General features: G+C 38.0%; 1 protein-coding gene across 1 annotated transcript in view; it reads left to right on the forward strand.

The window, feature by feature from the left end:
• The window catches only part of RAD18 (RAD18 E3 ubiquitin protein ligase), a gene marked incomplete at its 5' end in the record, with an annotated part of 118,236 nt that overhangs the window by 24,959 nt on the left and 76,487 nt on the right, over positions 1 to 16,790 (forward strand). Inside the window, 2 exons of the mRNA XM_082847449.1 lie at positions 6,511 to 6,572; positions 7,750 to 7,820. Coding sequence (XP_082703575.1) covers positions 6,511 to 6,572; positions 7,750 to 7,820 — 133 coding nt within the window. The remainder of the gene's footprint in view (positions 1 to 6,510; positions 6,573 to 7,749; positions 7,821 to 16,790) is intronic.

Here is a 16,790-nt window from a genome sequence, read left to right on the forward strand (position 1 = left end):
CATATTTCTGGAGGTCTTTCTGTATGTAGCATCTTTCTTTCTGGTACTCTGCCCTACAAATTCTAGCTACCTGGATTGCCCTGAACTCTGATCTTTGTTTCTTCAACTAGCAAGACTGATGGGCTTTTTTGGCTTTCCTCCCTGCACTGTGGTCCAAAGTCTGAAAATTTAGAAAAAGTTGTTTTATATTTTCCCTTGGTATTTTAGTTGTTTACAGAAGGAGGGTAATTCTGGATATTGGTTACTTTCTTCTGGACAGAAATGGAAGTCTGCTCTATATATTTTAATTATGTCATTTTAGGGAAGAAAGACTTGACTTTTTATGAAATCAGTGAACTCAGCTGAAAAATTAACCTTTACTTCCATTCTTTTTTTTTTTTTTCATGTTTCTTTGTCACATACAGTTGTCACTGATGTCATTCTTTATCTAAGAGGAATTCAGTGGAGAATACTTCCAATAAAGATAATTTATTTTATGAGCACTTATTTTTCATACTCTACCTGTCATGATTCAATAGGCATTCTACTAATCATCAGTTGTCACAGGTTCCCTCAAGACTAAAAGTTGCTCTGGATCTGTAATTGTTTTAATGACACAAAAGCCCCCAGAGTTTAGTAGAAGCCAGACTTAGCTATCGTGTTCTGCTATCATCCTGGATTGACTAGAATTGGTGACCCAGAATCCTAGCCACTTTGCTGTTCCTTTCCTTAAACATTTCAGGATTTGTCATTTTAAATTTCTTTATTCGGTTTTCCTATGTTAGCTTTTTCGGTGTAGGTAGTGAATACTGCATTTGCATATCTGCTGCTATTAAGGTTTGAGTGGGGTGCAGTGGCAGAATGCAGGACAGTTAAATTGATCCAAATTCATGCTGTTAAAGAGGGAGAGGGCCTGGACTTAACTCCAATCCATAAAACACCATTAAGTGAGAATGTTCTCACTAATAGATTCATCTGCTTAAGTGCCAATTTACTTTGCACTTTTTCTGACTTGAAAATGGAAGATGCTCAAAATATTTACTGCTAGGTGAAATCATTGGCTTTTAGGCACTGTTAAATTACTACTATTTTAAAGATGGACCAGAAGTCATTTTTCTTTTTCTTTTGTGGATTTTTGACTCACAAAATTAATTCAGGCTTGTGTTGTAATAAAAAGCAATTTAGGGCTTCGCTGGTAGCACAGTGGTTAAGAATCCACCTGCCAATGCAGGGGACATGGGTTCGAGCCCTGGTCTGGGAAGATCCCACATGCTGTGGAGCAGCTAAGCCCGTGTGCCACAATTACTGAGCCTACGTGCCTAGAGCCCGTGCTCCACAACTAGAGAAGCCACCTCAATGAGAAGCCCGTGCACCGCAACGAAGAGTAGCCCCTGCTCCCCGCAACTAGAGAAAGCCCATGCACGGCAGCAAAGACCCAACACAGCCAAAAAAAAGCAATTTAATTTTACTAAAAAAAAAAGTGAAATGTGAAATGTTCCGTTTACTGACTTTTTCTTAATTAAGAAGCAATGTAAGATTCTTCTAGGCAAATAGTCAGTGTTATTCTTCTTTATCATTCTTATGAGGCAGCACTGTGAAGCAAGACGGGAGAAAAGAGATAGTTACACATACAGAAGGGACATATAGTTATGCAGAACTGCCCTTATGGAGATGCTGGAGTGCTGGTTGTTAGTTGGAGGGATGTTATTCTCTTATCAGCTAACTGGTCACTTAACACTGGACTTGGAGGCAGAGGCCAGCTTTCTCAGCTTTGAAAGGATCCTTCGAAAGCATCTCCTATACCAGATGTTCCTGCACTAACTCACCAGCCAACCCAGCTAGAGATTCTGGGGACCTCTTAAACCTTTTCTGTGGATGGAACTGGATTTTCTTTTTTTAATTGGACACTTTAGAATTATTTTTGACATGGTTCATTTTCTCATAAAATCCTTAAGATCACATGCAAAATGGATTGGCTTAAGTTTTAGAAACTTGCTTTTTACTGTCAGGATGCTATGCTCTTCTGATATATGAAAGCCAGCAGATGGCTGCATCCTGTTTGAGATTAGAAATACCTCCTTCCCCAGGCTTGCTTGCCTCTTTGAAACTACCCTTTATTTCACTGTTTTATTCTTCCCTCCCCGACCCTATACACATGGCTCATAGTTGGGCTTTTGGGTGGAAAAACAAACTTCACAGGTGATTTAAATAAAGCCAGCTAGGAATACATGGTTCAAAGTTGTTCAGCTGCTCTACTTTGATTGAAATATCATGGTTGCTCACTAGAGAATAAATTATGCTGGTCTGCAGTTCACCAGTACGTATTTGGTAGTAGACTGGTAGGGTGAAATTAAGCCAAGGGCTTGATCCACTTTGGACTAGTGTCTGGTTCTCCATGTGTGGAAAGGAAACACGTATAAGATTATGCAGAAGAGAAAGCAGTAGCCTCATTTTACATACTCTGATACAAGTGATCCTATTAATTAAGTACATATTGGTATTACACAGGTATATATAATAAGTGCTTCTTATAAGCAAATTATAAATATTTTAAATAATTAATTAGAAATATGTTAAAAGCTCGGGCTCTGGTACATGCCTTTGCCACCTATTAATTCCATAATCTTGGGCAAGTTGGTTAAGCTGTATACTGCATTTTCCTTCTTGTAAAATGGGACTAATAGTACCGACCTCAGGGTTGCTGTACGGATTGAAAGTGTTAATATAGCTAACATGCTTAAAACAGAGTGCACAGTAAGTACACAATGTTATGTTAAATCGAATGAAATTGCCAATATTTGTCCTTTTTTGACTTACCAGAAGTTTCATATGGTTCAATCTAGTACAAAAACATATTAATTAAAAAATAATTGTTGTTCAATCAGAATCACATATTATGGATGTGATTTACTGATCAAAATCCATTGGATCGGTATGACTGGGGATAGAGCCTGGCAACTAAACTAAAGCCAAGAATAATCTCTGCAGGTGACTCAGATGAGCAGCCAGGTTTGGGAATTCTTGACTTACAGAATCACTCAGGAGAGTTTATATACTGTGGAGAGAGTAACATTGATAGTCAAGAGAATGAGTCTAGAGAGGAATTTTGCCTCAGGATGAATCATATTTCAGGTCTCATCTGCATCTGATTAAGGTGATATTTAGATGAGAGTTTGGACTTCAGACTTTAGAGTTGATGTTGGGATGAATTACGACCTTTGGGATTGGTGGGATGGGGAGAATGTGTTTTGCATGTGAGAAGGACATGGATTTTGGGGGTAAGGGGTGAAATGCTATGGACTGAAGTGTGTTCCCCCCCACCCCAGAATTCATAAGCCCTCAGCCCCAGTTTGATGGTATTTGGAGGTGGTGCCTTTGGGAGATGCCCCTGATAGTGGGATTAGTGCCCTTATAAGAAGAGATGTAGAAAAATTTAAAAAAAAGAAGAGCTGTAGAAAGCTTGTTCTTTCTTCTCTGGCCATAACAGGACACAGAGAGTAGGCAGCTGTTTATAGGCCAGGAAGAGAGTCCTCACCACAAACCTATGATACTGGCACCTTGATCTTGAACTTCTAGCTTCCAGAACTGTGAGAAAAGAAATTCCTGTTGTTTAAGCAACCAGTCTGTGGTATTTTTTATGGCAGGCAGAGCTAAGACACCTAATTCCTCCCTCCAGTACTTTGTATCACTGCTGTCATTCATTTTACTTACACATAAGCATATGTATATTTACATAAGCATAAATAACCTAATTTGCTGCTATTATTATTTTGAACAAACTATTGTCTGTTACATCAATTAAGAATAAGAAAAAAAGGTTTTAATTTTACCTGTACTTACTCCTTCTGGAATTGCTCTTCTTTTCTGTATGTGGATCCAAGTGTCTGGCTTATATTATTTTTCTTTTCTCTGAAGAACTTCTTTTTTTAACGTTTCTGGTGATGTCAGTCTACTGGGAGCACATTTCCTTAATTATTGTTTGTCTGAGAAAGTCTTTTATTTCTCTTTCACTTTTGAGGGATCATTTTGCAGAATATAAAATTCTAGGTTGGTGGGTTTTTTCTCTCTTGCTTGCATGGTTTCTGAGAAATCAGATTTAATTCTTAACCTTTGCTCATCTGTAAGTAAGGTGTTGTTTCCCCTCTGGCTTTTTCCAAGATTTTTTCTTTATTTTTGATTTTCCACAGTTTGAATGTGATATACCAAGTTGTGGGGTTTTTGGCATGTTTCCTGCTTGGTATTCTTTTAGGTGCTTGGATCTGTGGTTTGGTGTCTGACAATCTGAGGGAAATTCTCAGTCATTAATGCTTCAAATATTTCTTGCTTTCTTTCTCTTTTTCTTCTGTTTCTGGTATTGTTATTACGTGTATGTTACACCTTTTATAGTTGTCCTGCTAAAAAATGTTCTTGATTGTTCTGTGGATTTTTTTTTCCCAATCTTTTTTCTTTTTGCTTTATAGCTTTGGAAGATTTTATTGAGATATCCTCAAGTGCAGTGATTTTTATTCCCTCAGCTGTGTCCTGTCTACTAATGAGCACATGAAAGACATTTTTCATTTCTTCTACAGTTTCTCATCTCTAGCATTTCTTTTTTTGATTCTTCCTTAGAATTTTCACCTTTCTGTATACATTACCCATTTCTTCTTGCATGTTGTCTACTTTGTCCAGTAGAGCCCTTAGCATCTTAATCATAGTTGTTTTAAGTTTCTGGTCTGATAATTCCAACATTCCTGCCATATCTAACTATGCTAATGATGCCTGCGGTTTCTTCAAACTGTGTTTTTTGCCTTTTAGTATGCCTTATAATTTTTTCCTCATAGTGGGACGTGATGTACTGGGTAAAAGCAAGTGTAGTAAATAGGCCTGTAGTAATGTGTCATGAGATTGGTGGGGGCTGGGTAGTGTTCTATATTCCTACAATTAGGTCTGTCTCTTAGTGAGCCTGTGCCCTGGACTGTGAACTTCACAAGTGGTTCTCAATTTTTTACCCCCTTAGGTGGGACAGGATGGCTAGAGGTAGCTGAAGTTGGTTATTTCCCATCCCCCAGGTTAGCTGGGCTCTGGTAATAGCCCAATAGAATAGGCTCCAGTAAAACTGTTTCTCTTGAAGTTAGGCCTTGTTAAGGAGAACAGAGTGCTCTTGTGTATTTCAAAATGATTTACTTTTCCTCCTCTCCCTGCAGAAGAACTAGGGAATTTTTTTCTTATAGTCACTGTGAGAACCTGGTAGAACCCTTGGAGCAAAAACTCACATAACTGTCAGGCCTCCCCTCCCCAGTGTCTGGGTCCCCATTGAGTTTTTAACTCTCAGACTTGTCCACACTGAGCCTCCAGCAATTGGTCAATTACAGTTCAGATTTTCCTACCCACAGTGGTTCCAGCAGAACCTCTTTCTCTGGTTCCCATGCAAGTTTCTGCTCTGGTACGTTGTATTTCTTTGTATCCATCCTGTCTGTCTCTTCAGTTTTGGAGGCAGCAGTTTACCTCATAAGGTCAATTCTCTGATGGATCTAGGAAGGATTATTGATTTTTTAGTTTGTTCAGCTTTTTACGGGTTATTAGATGGAGTGATGACTTCCACGCTCCTTACGTGCCAAACTGGAAGTCCTCGTTCATTTTTCTTTGCTTCCCCAAAGAACTTCACTTGTTGCCTGATCTTTCTTTTTCATAATGTGTTTCATTGTTCCTGGGTGCTCTTACTGAGGCTGGCATGACTTGTTCACTTCCAGGATGTCTGTACCCGAAATCCTACTGCCTCCTTCTCCTTAACTAAACTGAATCCTTTAATGAGGCCCCCTCACTAAGGTGAATTTGTGCCAATAGCAAATGGTACCAGTAAGGTACCATTGTATTAGTCACATTTGGGGAGATGATTTTATGCTGCTTTGGGTGTGAAGAATTAGTTCATGCCAATTTCCCCTTAAATTGTTAAGACTTAATACATTGTCCTTAATACACTGAATTGTACTGTAATTGCCTCATGCTTTTTTAATTCCTTGAGGTCAAGAATCTTCCCTCTTTCCTTAGTGTCTGCCACAAAAGTATTTGTAAAGTGTGGGATGAAGGGTATCATTTACAGAGTTAGGATGTAGAAATCCCTAATTTGATAATCCGGGTATATATTATTTCTTAACACATGTATAGATCTTATTTCAAAATTTATATTTTAGAATGTTAGGCAGTGGAGATATCTGACATGTTTATACAAATTCATCCTAGGTCTTACGTATATGTTTCCTTCATTTTACAGATGGAGGATACAGAGAGTGATACATGTTGCTTATAGAGTTGTGATATGCTAGGGACTCATAATTATTATCATTTGATATGTTTCCCTTTTCTAAAAATGCTATTTAATCATATTTGCAAATGTGTAGAGATAGAGTAGAGGTACTAGAATTTTGAGATTATAATGATATACCTTAGATGATGGAAATATTCTAGGGTTTAAGTCAGGTTTTGTTAGAAGTCAGAATCCAGTAGTCTTATACAGCTTAAGTAATTTATTATGTTGCATTTGTGTTTTTGCAGACTGTTCTCTTTGTATAAGAAAATTTCTGTCCTATAAAACACAATGTCCAACTTGCTGTGTGGTGAGTTTTTCTTTTCTTTTTTTTCTTTAAACTAAGTGGTGCAGATATTTCTGCTTCATGTATACACAAAAGCCCAGGGAAGATGTATAATTATTGAATTAAGCTATATCAAAGACAGTTTCAGAAAGGACTGATAAAATACATATACGGAGAACTGGGCTTTGTTCAACTTTTCATAAAGATTTCTGATAACCTAAATGTATTTTAGGAAGAAAAAACTAATTTTAAGATCAGGACACTTTAAATCTTATGAACTGTGTTTTTATGGCTCCTCACTTTTTATAATTTCTCAACTTGGGTAGAAAATCTGATGGTAGGATCATTTATCTGCAAAAGATTGATGTTTAAGTATTTGTGCAGAAGGCAAAGATTCAACTTAACTGGCCCCTTACCTCTTTCCCAAACCAGACCTTCAGGGAAAACACCAAGAAACTTGTTAAAGTTTCTGAAGCATTTTATGTAGTGGAAATAGGTGAAAAGGTATGTAAAAAGGGAAGGTAAACATAAGTAGGAATAAAGAAAGAAGAAAAAGAGATAGTAAGGTCTGATAGAAAGGACACTGGGGCTGATTAAAGGGTTTGGGTTCTAGTTTGGTGCCTCTGGTAGGTGCATCGTGTCAGGATGTCACTGAACTTGTTTGGCTCCCAAGTCTAAGCTCTTTCCAACTAGGGATGCTGCTGTCATCAAGATGGTATCATCACAGAGATAAAGTGTATGCCATTTACGCTAGATAGCTACTGCGTTTATCGTTTTCCTCTTGCAGTCTTGAACACCAATCTTGTTTTAAAAGTCTCTTTGAGCACCTAAGGCTCTCGTGTTATTACTTTAAAAGAGCATCTCTGTTCTGCTTTTCAGGAGACATTTTTGGGAGAGCTGAGTGCTGGCATTTTGAAGAAGGATTCTTGCTCATATTAGGTTTTATCTTAGTACAGAGTACATATGTTTTTACCAGATGCTTTGGAGAGTTTTTAAACAGACTTCCAGTCAGCAGATAGTGATTCACTGTTTTAAAATTCCGTATTAGTATGAGATGAATGAACTTTATTTTGAGGTTTTCCTGGAAGACTTAGTGGGATGGGGAATCTCAGGAGGATGAGACATACGTTTTCAAAAACAAGATTATGACAAGTTAATTATTGTTTCTGACCTTTTTCTATCTGTTGTTTTTCTTTTCCAGACAGTCACAGAGCCGGACCTGAAAAACAACCGCGTATTAGATGAACTGGTAAAAAGCTTGAATTTTGCACGGTATGATTTTCTTTTGTGACTAATCCCTAACTGCTTTTGCCTTTTATATGTGTCTGTCCCTTTACTCTGTGCGCTTTTTGGGATTAGGGAATGCAGGGCTGCATATTTGGGGGTAAAAGAAGGGATGCAACAACAGTCATTAATCACATATGGACAATCTAATCATAATAGGATTTTCTTCCTTTACCTAACAGAAAGTCTCCTGTTATGAAAAACAAGAGTTAAAATGTAGATTTGGGCACTTACTTTCGAGTATTTCAGAAATACTTCAGCTTTATCTTTTATTTTCCCTGCCCCAGCATTAGAATCAACCATTTTCCCAAGGAGCCCTGGGTCCTTTTATTGGAGAATGGCATTTACAAATCAGGATCTGGAGCTGGGTATGCTCATTGTTACTGGGGTGTCATTGCTTCTAAACCCTCTCAGTGGACAGAGCTGGGTAGCATATGCATGTGTATGTGTACACACATATATGTATAATAGTTTCTGTGTCATATATTAATCCATTAATTCTTAGTCCGATTTGCTCAGCATGTATAAAATGATGTGTAACATGAAATGTGTAATTGCTGGTGCTTTATAAAGTGTAGCTTTACTTCTTAACTGTCAAATGTATGATGGTGATAGTCAGTGCTCACCCAGAGGGATTTAAAAAGGCATGTTTTATCAGACAATATCTTGAATTATTTTTAGTTTTAATCATGCAAGCCAAGCAGGAGTTTTTGGAGTTTTTATTAGGAACATATTGTGTTTAGTTAATGGTTAGGTGGCCACATACTTAAGTACATGAATTCCAAGCTTGTTGGGACATTCTTGGAGGTTCATCACATTACTTCTAAAAATGCAAAGCGATTTCTTCCAGTAGAATTGCACATTTTTTCATTGGTTTGCATACTAAAAATGATCAGATTTAGTACTCTGGACTCGCCTAGTAAGGCATTTTAGAAATCAGCTGGTTGGTTATTTCCCTAGGGAGAGTCATAAGAAGGTGGTATACTTTCCTAGATTAAGACACTCTGAGATTCTCTGGTGCTCATAATTAAAGTGATTGCTTTTCTTATTTTAAAGTCCTTCACCAGTTAGATATTGAAGTTGGTAAGAAAAGATGGAGACATGTATTTAAAAAGGAATTGATCGGCTGTTTGCTTTTCTCTGAGGCAGCAAAATTGTATCTCATGGCTTATTTTTTCCTTAGCTGGTATTGAAAGCATAACAGCCTCCCTGCTAGGAAAAAGGGACTGTTACGAAGAACTGCATCTGTTTGTTGAAGATAAATGATCAGTATCTTTGGGTTCATAGACGCTTTGGTAACTTAAAGGGAGGCCTTGGAATGATTGCGCTCTCTCCTTCTCTCCTCCCTCCCCAAAGAAATAGGCTATTTAAATATTCTTTGTAGTGGGTGTGGCGGGGTAGGAAGCATTCTTTGTAGATTTGGGACAGATTTTATCATTTGTTTCTCCCTCTGTTTGCCTTCTTGGAATTGCTTTATGGGGAACATTTCTTGGACATTTGTCATATCTAAAGTGCTGTGGTACTTCATTTGCAAAATTAGTAGGGTTGAAATTCAACGTAATCGGTTTCATTACTTGTTTGAAATGTGGTTTAGATCAGTGAGGGAGGAAGTTTAATTTTATGAGTAAAATGTAAGTCATTTATATTGTTTATTGATTTTATTTCTTCCTGTGCTTCCCATCTGTCATTGCCATTTTATGATATTATGATTTTTAGAAATTTAATATTCTAAACTGAATAACAAAAGAGTATTGGAAATAATTCCAGAGGTCTTCAGGCACGAGGCTGACACGCAGATCTTACATTTTCTTCTAACTTTTGCCCCTTACTTTCAGGAAACAAGTGTTTTGTTTTCTTTTTTCCCTTGACTCTTTTTTTTTTTTTTTTTTTGCGGTACGCGGGCCTCACTGCTGTGGCCTCTCCCGCCACAGAGCAACAGGCTCCGGACGCGCAGGCCCAGCGGCCACGGCCCACGGGCGCAGCCGCTCCGCGGCACGTGGGATCCTCCCGGACCGGGGCATGAACCCACGTCCCCTGCATCGGCAGGCGGACTCTCAACCACTGCGCCACCAGGGAAGCCCCCCTTGACTCATTTTTATTTAAAATAATGTTCTTAAGAAACTGCTGTATTGGACAAAATTTATTTAGAATATTGTTGTCCAAGTGGAAGATCATTCTTTTTTTATTTTAAATGAATTTATTTATTTATTTTTGGCTGCATTGGGTCTTCGTTGCTGTGTGCGGGCTTTCTCTACTTGCGGTGAGCAGGGGCTACTCTTCGTACGGTGCGCGGGCTTCTTACCGTGGTGGCTTCTCTTGTTGCAGAGCATGGACTCTAGGCGTGCAGTGCGGGCTCTAGAGCACAGTCTCGGTAGTTGTGGTGTACGGGCTTAGTTGCTCTGTGGCATGTGGGATCTTCCCGGACCAGGGCTCAAACCCGTGTCCCTGCTTTGGCAGGCGGATTCTTGACCACTGCGCCACCAAGGAAGTCCCTGGAATATCATTCTTGACCTAAGCAAGAAAATGTTGTTTTTGTATTTTTGCATAGCAGCCAGTCTACATGTATATTATATGTTTTTACAAATTGAGAGTATAGGGCGTTATTTATTGCTTTGGTTTATCCACCATCAAGGTATGAATTTTTCTCCAGGTACTTTTTCCAAGTTTAAAAATTTAAACAGGGACATCCCTCGTGGCACAGTGGTTAAGAATCCGCCTGCCAGTGCAGGGGACACGGGTTCGAGCCCTGGTCCGGGAAGATCCCACATGCCATGGAGCAACTAAGCCCGTGTGCCACAACTACTGAGCCTGTGCTCTAGAGCCCGTGAGCCACAACTGCTGAGCCCACGTGCCACAACTACTGAAGCCCGTGTGCCTGGAGTCCGTGTTCCACAACAGGAGGAGCCACTGAAATGAGAAGCCCGTGCACCACAACGAAGAGTAGCCCCCTCTCGCCGCAACTAGAGAAAGCTTGCGTGCAGCAATGAAGACCCAATGCAGCCAATAAATGAATGAATGAATAAATAAATAAATAAATTTAAACAGATGATAATGGATAATTCCCTTAGCATCTCACAAGAGTATGTAGAGTATAATTTCACCTTTCCTTATGGTATAGTTTAAAGCATACTGGGTTTGGGTTCAGGCAGAATTAGGTTCCAGTCTTGACCCTACTAGTTTTGATATGAGTGTGATCAAGATATTAATCCTTTTTGGCTTCTATTCCACATCTGAACAATGGGAATAATATTGTTGACACTTTGAGGAATTGTAAGGATTAGAAATTAAGAGATATATTAAAAGATATATAGCATAGTACTGTATCTGGAGCAAAGGAAGCTAAGAAAATATTACTATCATTACTATCTATATATTTTATCTATTTATATTGTGGTGCCCTGTTATACATATGTGCGTGCCCTAAGGAGCTAATGAGACCTTGTGCTTTGGTGGGCCTCTGCCTGTTTGACCAAATGGTCCTAGACTGCCGTTTGCATGTTCCAGATTAGAACAGATATTTTCAGGGACATTTACTAGTTGCCAAAGTCCATGGACTTAATTGCATGGATTTTATGACTGCCCATGTCTACCCAGAGGCCTGTTTTCACTTTTGATTCTTAGCCACATTCTGAAGAGGTAAAGTTATTGTATAGTTAACAAATGGGGAAGATTTTCCTGTATTTTATTGTCACAGTTATTCTGAAAGTCCATAATTCATCCAATTTGAATGTCTGTGAGGAATGCTGTTAGGTGTTATAATGCCAACTCACTTTAATATACAGGAGTGATGGAAAGTGAAGGAAAAATTAGCAATTCAGTCTGAGTATCAATTTTGGAATTAATATTTTCACACAGCTCATTTTTAAGGTATGTGAATTGCCGCCGTAAACAGTCTCATGGTTTTAAATACCAGTTGTACGTTCATGGCTTCCAGATTTATATATCAGCTAGATCTCTCTCCAGGACATCATCGTCACATATCCAACTGCTTATCTCACACCTCTGCTTGGACCCCTTAAAACCAGAACTAAACTGATTCCCTCTGCTGCCCCCCAGGCCCCACTCCCAATCTGCTGCTCCCACAGTCTCGCTCACGTCAGCAAATGGCAGCTCCCGCCTCTCTCCCTCAAGGCCAAAAAACCTTGGGGTCATCCTTGACCCCACTCTTTCACACTTAGTCTGTCATTCCATCAGTAAGTCCCATTGGTTCTATCTCTGCTCTCCTTCCAGAATCTGACAACTTTCCCTCACTATGCCAATCGTGTTCAAGCCAGCATCAGCCCAGATACGGTGATTACTTCTTAGTGGCCTTACCTCTGCTTTTGTCCCCTTACAGTCCTTCTGAGGGCAGCAAGCAAACCGATCCTTGAAAATAAAAAGTAGGTCATACTGCATGTCGCTCAGATGTGGTTTCCTATCTCATTTGGAGCGGAACCCCAAGTCGTTTCAATGGCAGTCCTCTGGGCCCTTCAGAGTAGGCTCCCTGACTTCCTTGCCTGCTTCTCTCCCCCAGGTCAATTAGCTCCAGTCACACTGGCCTTCTCCCTGTTTCTCAAGCATGTTAATCACACTCTGACCTTAGAGACTCTGCTTACTGTTATTTCTAAGTGAAAGTGTTTCCCTAGATGTCCACACAGTTTAATCCTCTACTTTCTTGGGCTGTGTTTTTCATAGGCATCTTCTCAGTGAAGTCTTCTGTGACCATCCTGTAAAGAGTATCAAGCTTATCCTCTCCGAATTCATGGCTTCCTCGGCTTCCTTTTTGTCATAGTAATTTTCACATATGTTGTGGGTGTCTATTCTCTCTTCCCTTACTATAGGGTAAACTTCATGAGGATAGAAACTATTTTGTTCTCTATTATATTTCCACTGCTGAGATTAGCAGGCACCTGAAGAAGTTAATGAGTTTTAATTTTAGCATGGGGCATAATTTTATTATTGCAGTGGTGCAACTGTCTGCCACGTTCTTTATTGGCATGTGTTGAAGTAAGAGATCAAATTGGAAGACTAAAATTCGTCTCAATTGTGAATAAAAGCAAAAAGGAGTTATCTCTAGGGTAGACACTTAGCTGAAAAGGTATACTTGTGTAGCAGCATGGAAGTGATTTATCAGTGATAGTTTTATCCATTAGTTGGAGAGTGTGTCTTTTACTTTGTCATAACGAGAAGAAAGCTTTTCTCAGAACCTTCTTTGCACCAAATCCACATCCTAGAAGAAAAAGAGACTTAATGATTGTGGTTCTCTACTTTTACTTTATTTCTCTTTCCTCGCAAAGATGAAGATCCTGAATTTTTTTTAACCTTTCTCCTGCTGTAGCTTTTATTTATTCACTTTCAAACTTTTTATTGTGGAAAAGTTCAAATATATATAAAAATAGAGAACATGGTGTAATGACCCTCAGGTACACATCACCTTCCTTAAACATTTATCAGCTTATGGACATTCTTGATCTTCTACACATCTACTCACCCTCTCTCAACCCTGATTATTCATTTAAAAATATTTAATAGTAATGTTGAAAATAGTAGATATGCCTATTAGTCTAAGGACATATTTAAAACGATCAAAGCATTCAGATTATGACTGGCAATTAAATGTGATATAAAGCAGGATATCTTGTTGTAAATAGAGTTTTTGTGGATTTCTGTAAAACTGTAAAGCAGAATAAAATATTTACTGCTTTTTTCTTTTTGTATTATTTCCTGCCCAGTGAAGTAACTAACCCCGAGGTGGTATGAGTGTTAATAGAGTAGTTTTATTGACTTCAGGCCAACAGATAAAGGGAAATTCAGTAAAAAAATATGTCGTTGTGGTAAGCATTTGGTCTTTTTCTGAATCTTTTGAATTCAAATGATAGTATATGGATTATTTTTTCCCTGTTTCCATATTGATAGACATTTGGGCTGTTTCTGGTTTTTGTCTATTATGAATACTACTGCTGTAAACATTCTGGTACATATCTTTTGGCATGTATTTCTTTTGGCATATATCTAGAAGTGTAGTTGCTCGGTCAGAGACTAGGCATTCATTTATTTGCTGGTATCTTTAAAGCTAGTTTCCAAATGGTTAAAACAATTACATTTCTACCGTGAAGTATGAGAGTTCCAGTTGCTCCATAGCCTCACCAACAGTTGCTATTCCTGGTCTTTCTAGTTGTAGCCTTTCTCATTAGTGTATCAGTGAGATTTTAAAAAATTATTGTTACTGTTTTTATTTTTACTATTTCTTGATTTTTTAAAACTGTGGTAAAATTTACATATAATGAAATACATACAGTAAGTTTGAATTTTGATCATTGAATTTTGATAATCATACATCTGTGTCATTACCATCATAGTCAAGATACGGAACATTTCCATACCATGACTTCTTTATTCTGCTTCTAGTCAGTCCCACCCCCATAGACCATTTGGGTTTCTATCATCATAGATTGTTCTTAAACTTCATGTAAGTGGAATCATATAGTATACGTTTATTCTTTTCTTTTGCTTCACATAATATTTCTGTTATTTGCCTATGTTATTGCTTGTGTCGGTATTTTCTTTTTTACTGCTGAATAGTATCCATTGTATGAATACGCACAATGTGCTTATCTATACCTCTGTTGATGAATTTGAATTGTTTCCAGTTTATGGCTAGTATTGTAAAAGCTCCTGTGAACATTTGTGTGCAGCCTTTGTGTAGGCATCTATTTTCATTCTTTGGGTATATATCCAGGAATGGAATTGCAGGCTTATAGGGCAGATGTATATTGAACTTTATAAGGAGTTGGCAAACAGTTTTCCAGTTGGATTGGACCACAGTGAATTTCAGTTGCTCCACATCCTGGTTAATATTTGGTACTGTTAGTCCTTTTATTTGTAAGCATTCTATTGGGTGTGAAATGGTAACTCATGGTGGTTTAATTTACATTTCCTGATGACTAGTGTACCTTTTCATGTGCTTATTGACTCTTCTTTTTATCTTTGGTGAAGTGTCCTGGTTTCTTAGCCAATTTTTAAAAATTGCATTGTTTGTCTTTTTCTTATTGATTAGTGGTTCTTTATGTATTTTGGTCAAATATATTTTCCTTCCTGTCTGTAGCTTGCCTTTTCATTTTCTAAGGGTGTCGTTTGATGAACAGACATTTTAATTTTGAAGTCCAGTCTATTGTCTCTCTCTTTTTCTTTCTTTCTGTCTCTTTCTGTGTCTCTTTCTCTTTTTTATAAAATGATTATAACTTTTTTTTAATCCTGCCTAAGAAATCTTTGCCTACCTCAGGTCATAAAGATTTTTTCATATGTTTTCTTAGAATTGTGGTTTTAGCTTTTATAGGTAGGCCTATGAACCTATTCAAGTTAATTTTTAGGTATGATGGAGATAAGCGTCAGGATTCATTTTTTTCTCAGCAGATATTCATTTGCTCCGGCCCCATTTATTAAAAAGACTCACTGTATTACCACATCAGTTTTCTTTTGGTTAGTGTTTGCATGGTACATCTTTTCCCACTGTTTTTTCCCCAATCTTCCTGGGTCTTTATATTTAAAGTGTTTTCTTTTAAACAGTATATAGTTGCATCTTATTTTTTAATCGAGTCTGATAAGCTTTGTGTTTTAACTGGAGTCTGTATCCATTACATTTAATCGATTACTTGCTCTCTGTTTCCTCTTTGTCCATTTGTTCTTTTTTAAAAAATTATTCCTTTCCTGTCCTTTTTTTGACTATTTTTATTATTTTATCTCAAGTTTTGGCATTATACTTCTTAGTGTTGCTCTTTTTAGTTCTTACTGAACAAATTACAAAATACATCCTTAACGTATTATAGTACTAACCATAAATTAGTACTTTTATCATGTCCTGAACAATGCAAGAATTTTATAATATTTTTGCATTATTTTAATGTCTCTTTTTTGCTATGTTAGAGTTATTTTACTTCCATGTATGTTATGAATTCCACAAGCCATTGCTAGTGCTTTTTAAAAGTCAATACTCTTGAATTTAACCACATATTTACCTCTTCTCGAGCCTTGCTGACATTTTTTGGTGCTTACATCTACGATTATTTTCCTTAAGCTGAAGAACAGTTCTTGTAGTAATTCTTGTCTCTTGGTGAGGAATTCTCTTAGCATTTGTTTGCTTAAGAATGTATTTTGCTTTCATTTTGGAAGAATATTTTCAATGGGAATAGAATTCATCTGTGTTTTTTTTCCTGTACTTTTTGAAAACTAAATTTTAAAATAAATTTATTTATTTATTTATTTTTGGCTGCATTGGGTCTTTGTTGCTGCACGTGGGCTTTCTCTAGTTATGGCGAGTGGGGGCTACTCTTTGTTGTGGTGCACGGGCTTCTCATTGCAGTGGCTTCTCTTGTTGAGGAGCACAGGCTCTAGGTGCACAGGCTTCAGTAGTTGTGGCATGTGGGGTCAGTAGTTGTGGCTTGAGGGCTCTAGAGCGCAGGCTCAGTAGTTGTGGCACACGGGCTTAGTTGCTCCGCGGCATGTAAGACCTTCCCCGACCAGAGTTCGAAACCGTGTCCCCTGCATTGGCAGGCAGATTCTTAACCACTGTGCCACCAGGGAAGCCCTCCTGCACTTTTAAGATGTCATTCTGTTATCTTCTTGCTTCCATAGGTTTTGTTGACAAGTCAATGATATTTCTTACTGTTATTTCCTTAGAGCCATGGTTCTTAACTGAGACTGATTTTGCTTTCTCTTTACCTCTTCCCCCAGGGAACATTTGGTGATAATCTGTTTATGTTTTGGTTGTCCCAACCTGGGGCAGGGGTGTTATGCTATTGATATTCCTACAAGGCACAGAACAGTCTCTTACAGCAAAAAATTATTTGACTCACAGTGTCAATAGTGCCAAGGTTGGGGAACTGTGCCTTAGGGGTAGTTTACAAGGTTGTTTGGTTGTTTACAAGATTTCTCTGGTTGTTTACAAGATTTTCTCTTTATTCTTTAATTTTTCAGCAGTTT

This window comes from Leucopleurus acutus, assembly GCF_964270905.1.
Source record: "Leucopleurus acutus genome assembly, chromosome: 10".
Classification (NCBI taxonomy): Eukaryota; Metazoa; Chordata; class Mammalia; order Artiodactyla; family Delphinidae; genus Leucopleurus; species Leucopleurus acutus.